Source organism: Poecilia reticulata, linkage group LG16, assembly GCF_000633615.1.
Source record: "Poecilia reticulata strain Guanapo linkage group LG16, Guppy_female_1.0+MT, whole genome shotgun sequence".
In the NCBI taxonomy this organism is placed as follows: Eukaryota; Metazoa; Chordata; class Actinopteri; order Cyprinodontiformes; family Poeciliidae; genus Poecilia; species Poecilia reticulata.
In genome coordinates, this window is record NC_024346.1 from 3,021,359 (window position 1) to 3,029,520 (window position 8,162).

General features: G+C 35.9%; 1 protein-coding gene across 1 annotated transcript; it reads left to right on the forward strand.

The window, feature by feature from the left end:
* The first annotated feature begins 2,427 nt into the window (after positions 1–2,427).
* LOC103477603 (sorcin) lies at positions 2,428–8,050 on the forward strand. The gene is made up of 8 exons (XM_008430807.1): positions 2,428–2,711; positions 3,481–3,534; positions 3,879–3,948; positions 4,250–4,293; positions 5,629–5,776; positions 5,971–6,084; positions 7,202–7,260; positions 7,736–8,050. The coding sequence occupies exons 1-8, from the start codon at positions 2,664–2,666 to the stop codon at positions 7,760–7,762; spliced, it is 564 nt and encodes a 187-aa protein (XP_008429029.1). The 5' UTR covers positions 2,428–2,663; the 3' UTR covers positions 7,763–8,050.
* Positions 8,051–8,162: the final 112 nt, after the last annotated feature.

The window sequence follows — 8,162 nt, forward strand, 5'->3', positions numbered from 1 at the left end:
AAAAATTGCTATTCTTTAAAAATTATGACAGATTTCTTATAATACAATTTAACATATATGTCATCTTTTTTCAAAAAGTCAGTATTTTTGTTCCTAAAATAGTTTTATTTAGCTGGACTGAGAGCAAAAATTGCTTTGTTTTGTAAAGGTTGCAGACTCCTGTTCTAAGAGAGCAAACAGTTCAAGAGAAGATCTGAAACTGAAAAATTGTGAAAAATTTTGCTGTTATTTTTAGTCAAAAACAACAACATTTGTGAAGTCAGGAGATCTTGACAATCCATGATTACTGTTGATAGTTGAACATTTTCATAAGCATCAATGAACTGGTCTTACAAATGGTAGAAACAGGAAAATGAAGTGAAAACATCAACTTTACTAAATAACTCTGATATTAGAGGTATAAATTTTAATATTTTTCCTACCAGAACTCAAAGTGACAGTTTTAACCAGGTTAATATAAAACACCAGGACTCCACTTACTGACGTAATAGTTGGGTAGAAATCCAGACCAGCAGGGGTTCAAACCTTCTTGTTCTCTCTGGCCATAAACTCCAGTGGAGTTGGTTTTTATCACTTGTCCTTCAGCACAACAGCAGTCAGCACATTCCTGCAACATTTCCACCACATGCTCTGCTTCTGTTACTTGATGCTGTGAGGAGTGATCAGGTCCAGGCAGCCCCAGAGGTCCGAAAGTGAACCACTGAGCATCATCAGATTGCTGAGTACCATCATCACAGCCTGTGAGAAAAGGTGAAAAACAGGGTTAATTTAGGCACAAACTGCTGAGCATTCAGAACCTTTCCGTCATATGTTTGGTTGAAAAAGGAGGATTACTCCTTCAGACGTATGTTTGATCCATCTGTTTCCTGAAAAGACCTGCTGGGCTTGGGCAGTGGTAAAACTAATGTCCTGCAGGTGCATCACAGAGTGCATATGCTCACACAACAGGGAGTGTGTGGGTGATAAAAAAAACAACACACAAACAAAGGACTATTTAAGCACAATACAAGCAACAAAAAATATTAAATGGGAAAAATATAAAACACTGAATTGTGTTGGGTTCCAGTGTGAGTAGATTTAAATTTAAAAAGGATTGGGAAATGAAAGATTTAATGAATTATGTCTTTCTAGAGATAAAAGTTGTGATTGAGATAGCAGAGAATCAGTGATAACTAACTGCTATAAAAGATGCAAAAAGAGTGAGCATAAAAACTAGACGCCAATAATGACAAATAATATTTAGCATCATGACAATTTTTTTCATGTTTACTCTATTATTATTGTGTATTCTCACACCAAGATCTGATTTCCACCCTGTTTTTCTCTATGATATTGAATAACCTTAAATTTACCCATAGTATGATGGCACGAAGCAGGAAATACTTCTTCATCTTCATCCTCATTGTTATCTTGGTGGTTCAGGACACCTGTGGAAAGTCCGCCTTGATGAAAAGGACTGACACAAATCTGAGGTCCATGCGACCGAATCCAACATTCAGGAGTCAGTTTGTACATCCCAACACAAATTTAGTTTTCTTCAGATCCTTTCACAACCACATGAGGAAAACCGGACCTCCTCTTTTCAATCCAGACTTCTGTTGAATCTGACCGGGCTGGGTCACTCTGGACTTTAAATAGAAGCGACCACATGCGTTTCGTCCTGGAAAAACAAGCTGATTGGTTCTGTTTTCTCAGTCAATGATGTAATGCTTGCAACTATAGGATAATTCCTGTGTTATCCAATTTCAGTTTTTTTGTGACTTAATTACATAGATTGGTATCATAGACATGGTACATCATTAAAACAAAAATAACTAATGCTGTGAATTCACGCAATTATTTTAAAAGAATATACATTTTATAATTATTTTTATTTGCAAATATGTACATTAGTACATATTGTACCTTTGTGTGGACATTGTACATTATTATATAAAATTACTAAATGATTTTAACTGGTGGTGTGGAGTAAAATCCTTTTGATAAAAGCTCTTGATCTGGGCAGTAGTTTCCTGCTACTGCCCAGATCAAGATCAAGTAGTTTCCTGATAGTTTCCTTATCTGTATTGTCCTAGGTTGTGTGTAAAATCTGTTCAAAGATCAGGGTGGTGACCTGGATCCCGCAGGCGTGTCAAAGTCGATTTTCGATCAACTGAAAAACTCCCATAGATTAACTCCAGCTGTTGCACAGATATTCTTATTTACAGGCGTGCATTGTTCTGTTTTTCTCTCTTTTTCCCTTTCTTATAATATGTATGTCATATTTTTTTAATTTGCGAGTACATTTTGCTGATAGTACTTCCTATGGGACATATCAGTTTCACTCTCCAGTTTTCTGAGCTCGTATCTGTAACCTGGGCTCTGATTTGCTAATATCATGTCACGTGGATTCTCTCCTCCAATTAGAAGGTAGATGGGTGGGTCAAATGCAGGAAATGCGATATTTAACAACACATCTGAAAGTACGCCGCCCCTCTTCCTCATCTTATTTCTACTTATTTAGTCCTCCCACAGTTACAGCTCAATTCTTCCAAGATAAATTATATAGTTGCTGCTCGGTTATCTCAGTGTTGTCACTGGTCGCTTTCTGAGCTTGTGCTGTTCGGCAGTCAACTCCCTTCCTGTAAAAGTCCTGAACTAGTTGTTTTTTGCACTCCAATCAAATGGCCTATCCAGGATATGGAGCTCCGGGCGGAGGATTCCCAGGAATGGTGAGAAAAATTTAACCTCTAAGTGATTAAATATTGATTATTATTGTTCTTCTGCCCCGAATCGGACATCTGACCCAAACAATGCGGAAGTGATAAATTAGAAACAGCAGGACGTTGTTAGTGTTCAAATAAATTATTTTATAAATCCCACAAATTTGCAGGTATTTAAATAGTTTAATTTTGTGCATCTACAAATGATTATTTCTTTGTTTCTTAAATTAAGCTGATGTTTCTCCAACTAAAATTAATTAAACATTAATTTAATTAGTTTAATTTCTTAACATTAAACTCAAAAAGTTTATTTTGATTCATCCTTCTGTTCAGTTGCAGTGATGACTCATATTTATCTCCAGATGATTAAATATTTCATAAATTATGAACAAAATAATGAAAACTGACTGAAAAAATCTAGTTGTCAAGCATATATATGCTTATAACAGATTAACCTTTGAACTTTAAGCTCTTGTTGAAAGGTTTATTTGACCAGCGACGTGTGTGTGACTTCATTATTCTGACTTTATTGTATCTTTGAGGGTGAGGCTGGGTGGCGTTCCTTCATGATAAGATGTTCTCCACTGAATCATTCAATCAAAATGTTTTAATTTGAATAACCAGTCATTGCAGAAGTGTTTTTCAATCAAAAGGAAAATTAAGCAGCTACAATGTTATCTCCATTTCTGCATCAATGCACATCTCCCCAGAGTTAAGACATTATTTAGCAACTATAATGTAACAATCACTGATTTAATCTCTTGCTTTCCTTTTCTAGCCTCCTCAGCAACAAGATCCTCTGTATGGATTCTTCTCCCAGGTGGCTGGACAGGTGAGACAATGAGAACTGCAATGTGTTTCTGATGCTTTTGTATTTGTTTCTCCATAACTATTTTAAAGAAGATTCTGTCTGAAACTTGCAAAAAAAAAAAAATCTGATGTCAATTATGTTGCATGCCCTTGTCTCTGTGTTGTTTTTATTGTTGATTTTAATAATATTGTGAATGTTTGTTGTTTCTTGTAAAGTGTGCTTTACAAGAACCTCCCTGCCAGGTTGTTATTGTAAAGAATTTGTTTTTAACAAGCCAACTAGTTGAATAAATGTTAAATAAATAAAAACATGCATCTGACTGTGTTGTGTGTTGTTCTTCCATCTGTTTCATGAAACCTCGTCAGGATGGGCAGATCTCAGCGGACGAGCTGCAGCGCTGCCTCACGCAGTCCGGCATGTCTGGATCATACCAACGTAAGGGGAAAACATTTTGGTGGACATATCCACTTAAATGAGTCTAGATTACTTATTACTTAAGGTCTTTTTGGCTCTTTATCCTGACATATTGCAATTTATTTCCATTTTTAATTAAACATAAACTATTCCAGTTTGTGATTAAGCACAATCGGGTTAAAACCAAGGTCGTCACAATCCGTTTCACACAGTTTTATGCCTTGTGACCATAAACAATAGGTAAAAAGGACCTGTGTTTTATTGTTTGCCTCTTTTAAAGCTTCCTGAATAGTTTTGATTACGTGTGCTTCTCTCTCTGCAGCTTTCAGCCTGGACACCTGCAGACTGATGATTAACATGCTGGATGTATCCTTCCTTATATGGAGACCACTTCACATTTGAGTAAAAATGTTCCAATAAATCTTTTTTAGGCTCCCAAACATTTAATTGAGTTATTCTAAACATTATAGAGCAAAAGGTTTAGTTAAGACCCTCTGAATTTAATGCCCAGCCTGTCAGGAAAGGAATGCATTGCATAGACAGAGTTAAATACAGAAACATTGGGGTTAGGTTATTAGTTTTGGCAACATACAAGGTTCAAATTTGTCAACAATTGCAAAAAACTGAACATTTTATAAAATTTCTATCCAAAACACATGACTATCACATCTGACTCCTTGGCAAAATGAATGCAAGATCCACTTAAGTTCATGCAAACTACACAGAGTACTTCCTGCAGAGAGATGTGCAGATATTCCTCTCACTCACAGTCTCCATCTTTTAACCACTTTATTCTGTTAGTGGTTAGTGGGGGCTGGGATTTGTGTAGCTTAGACATCTGAGTAAAGCAACTGGTTTGTTTTCTTGTAGGAAACAAACACTTCATGTCAGATGCTGTTGCAGTTTGGTCCCTTTCTAAGAGTAGTTCTGTAACATTTAGAGACAAAATATGTCTCATGCTCTGCTTTTAAAATTCTCTATGTTAGAGAAAAAAATTACACCTGAAGAAAAAGTAATGCAGTGAAAATACAGTTAATACCTCTGATTTGATTTGCTTTAAATCAAGTAAAGATGTGTTGATTTTAGTCACACTTTAACCACAAGAGGTTGAAAGAAATTCCAGGTAGGTGGGGGCTGAACTAACCACAACACCACAATGCAAACTGCCTCAATAAACAAAGAAACACCAATACTGCAAAATAATCAGCAGTGAAATAAACAGAATGACTGAAAATGCAGTTAAAGTAGAATATCGCACTCTGGTAGACAGTTTGCTTGCATGATGATATTATGTAAGAATGCTTTATATTCTGCTTTTGCTTTTGATATTAAATAGTTTTTCCTTTTTTTTTAACAAAGATTGGATTAAGAAAATACGTTAGCTGTCTGTTTACCTCCAGCTTAAGATCATCAACTGTAAAATGATGAGTGCTTTTATTTATAGTTAGAATGAAAATTATGCCAGTTTTCACAATATATTTCTAAAAAGTGTCGTTTTAGCTACAGAAATGAGAGCCATTTTTGTTTTTGGGGGAAATCTTCACAAAAGTATTTTCTCTTCTTTGCAGTTTCCTAATCCCTTGTCTGGTTGTAGACAACGCCACAGTGCATCAAATTAACATGTTTCATCTTTAAAATTAGTCTTGAATGAAGTTAATTTCTTCAGTTGTGTGAGGTCCTTGACTGAAAATGCTCTCACAGAGGGACATGTCTGGAACGATGGGCTTTAATGAGTTCAAGGATCTGTGCCAGGCCCTGAACGGCTGGAAAGCCACCTTCTCATCCTTCGATCGGGACCACAGCGGCACAGTGGAGGGCCATGAGCTGCAGCAGGCCATCACTACCATGGGTACGGACTGATTTTAACCACTTGTATTGATTTCAACTCTTCAAAACAACTTTGATATGTTTGCTAAAATTAAGACTATGTTGGAACTTCTCTTACTTGACATTGCATCATGACATTTTCTTCAATGTATAGTAAAAGTCACTCTGTGTCACAGGTTGGGTGATTGATTTCTTTTACCCTGCGTGTTTCTGCAGGCTACAATCTCAGCCCTCAGGCCATGAACTGCATCATGAAGCGCTACAGCAACCATGGCAGGATTCCTTTTGATGAGTTTGTGAGCTGCTGTGTGAGACTCCGAGCTCTGACTGGTGAGTCGAGCTGGTATGAAAACAGAAACCCTAACAATTCTGTATCCACTAAATGTACAGCAGAAAAATGGTTGCATGTTTATCTTTGCTCATTTTAGGACCAGTTTGGGTGAGTTTGTGAAATCCTCTCAGAGATCACATGTCTGAACCTGCATGCATTTTAATACTTTGTTTCAGGAAATAAAGTGAACATTAATGTTCTATATTGTGGGATTTTAGTTACTATGTTTTTTTTGTGGATCATATATTTAAAGAATGATTTATCTTCATCAGTTTACTTTCAACATGAGATAAGCTGATTGCATAACGTGCTTTAGGCTGCAAGGTGGTCTAACTACAGTATTTTTAATATTATTTGGAGGCTTAATAACATTAAAATAAGTTTGTGGTTTTGTGTTGTATGCTATCAGTTTTTCACAGTTTAAACCACAGATGAGATGGAAATTTTTTGTGGTTTGGAAAATATGACTTGTTAAATCTGTGGCGTACCTCGAAACTGAAAATCTGTCATTTGCTTCCCAACATCAGCTTCAGTTTGTTGAGACATTTTATCAAATCATCTGATCTAACTTCTTCATTTCATGAAGAAAACCAGTTTCAGTTTTATTTCATTTCACATCCTCTGCTGAAATCTTCCTCTGGATAGAGACCAAGACGATGGCTGGACATCGGCCCTACATATGGACTTGGACTGCATAAAGTATATCTTAAAATCAGCCACCTTAACAATGTTGCCAGGAATAAAAGGCTCCTTTTAAAACAAGATCCAATAAAGGCAGAATCTGGTTTCTGCTTTTATTTTTAGTAGGGCCTTTTATTATGATGCTGTGGCTCCATATCTGTCAAAATCTAATTGATTTTTCTAATTGCTGCTGCCAGAGTCCTGACCAACATCAAGAAAATGGAGCACAGCAATCCTTAAATCACTACACTGTCTTAATGTTTATTAGGGAGATTTAAACATCTAATAAAGGATAAAATTAGATTTTGTCAGCTTTGTTAACATTTTGTTTAGTGTTTGGTTTATTTTTTATGCAATGAAAATGTATTATCTATTTCTTAATGTAACACTTCTAATTGCTTTGGTTTAAATTGTTGCACTCTTTGTGTTTTTTAGATCATTTCCGAAGGAGGGACACGGCCCACAGTGGAAATGCCTCTTTTCAGTACGATGACGTAAGTTTAGGCAAAAGTAAATTTCCCGTTTTAGTTTCTGGAAGTTCAATGAATTGGTTAGGGACCTGACTAGTACTGTCAATAAAACTCAAAGTTTACACACTGGGTTCAGATGGTGAGAATAAAAACACATCTGGACCTTTTGCCTGGTCCAGATGTGAAGATACACCAGACTCTCTTGTCCCAGTTTAGACTTCAACAGATTTTCTTTTCATATTTCAAATTAAAGATCTGTGGCTTCTATTTAGGTTTACACATCAGATTTGTGCAGCTGGTTCATTAACAAAACGATTAAAAATGTCATTTGCAATATGTATGCAATCTTTAATAATATGATACATATTTAACTCTTTTGCTTAGCAGCTCAGCTAGTTGCAGAATATTGTCGAAACATGCTTTTTAGAATAAGTAGAAATTATTTACTGTTAGATGATGAAAAGTGGCATATTAACTCTGGTCATATCTCTCTCTGCAGTTTATCCAGGTCACCATGAGCGTCTGAAAAAGACACATTTTTCCTGTGAGGACTTTCTGACCTAACATTTTTATATCATTTACTTTTTCTTGAATTGTTTTATGTAAAAAAAAAAAAGGGTCCAAATATCAGTGTTTATTCCAACTGAAGAATTTAAAAGCCATTTTTAACCTAATGATGAGAAATGTACTAACCTCCATAGCATGGAAGTACTTGCAGTCTTAACATAGTAATCACACTCACTGTTTGCTTTCTACCACATCATGTTATCCCTTGCTTACCATTATGAAATTAATAAAACATTATGAAGTCTGATTGTTTAATTTTTTTGTGTGTTTATCTGCTCCAGGGCAGTGTTTATCTGCTCCATTGCAGTGTTTTTCTGCTCCAGGGCAGTGTTTGTCTGCTCCAGGGCAGTGTTTTCCTG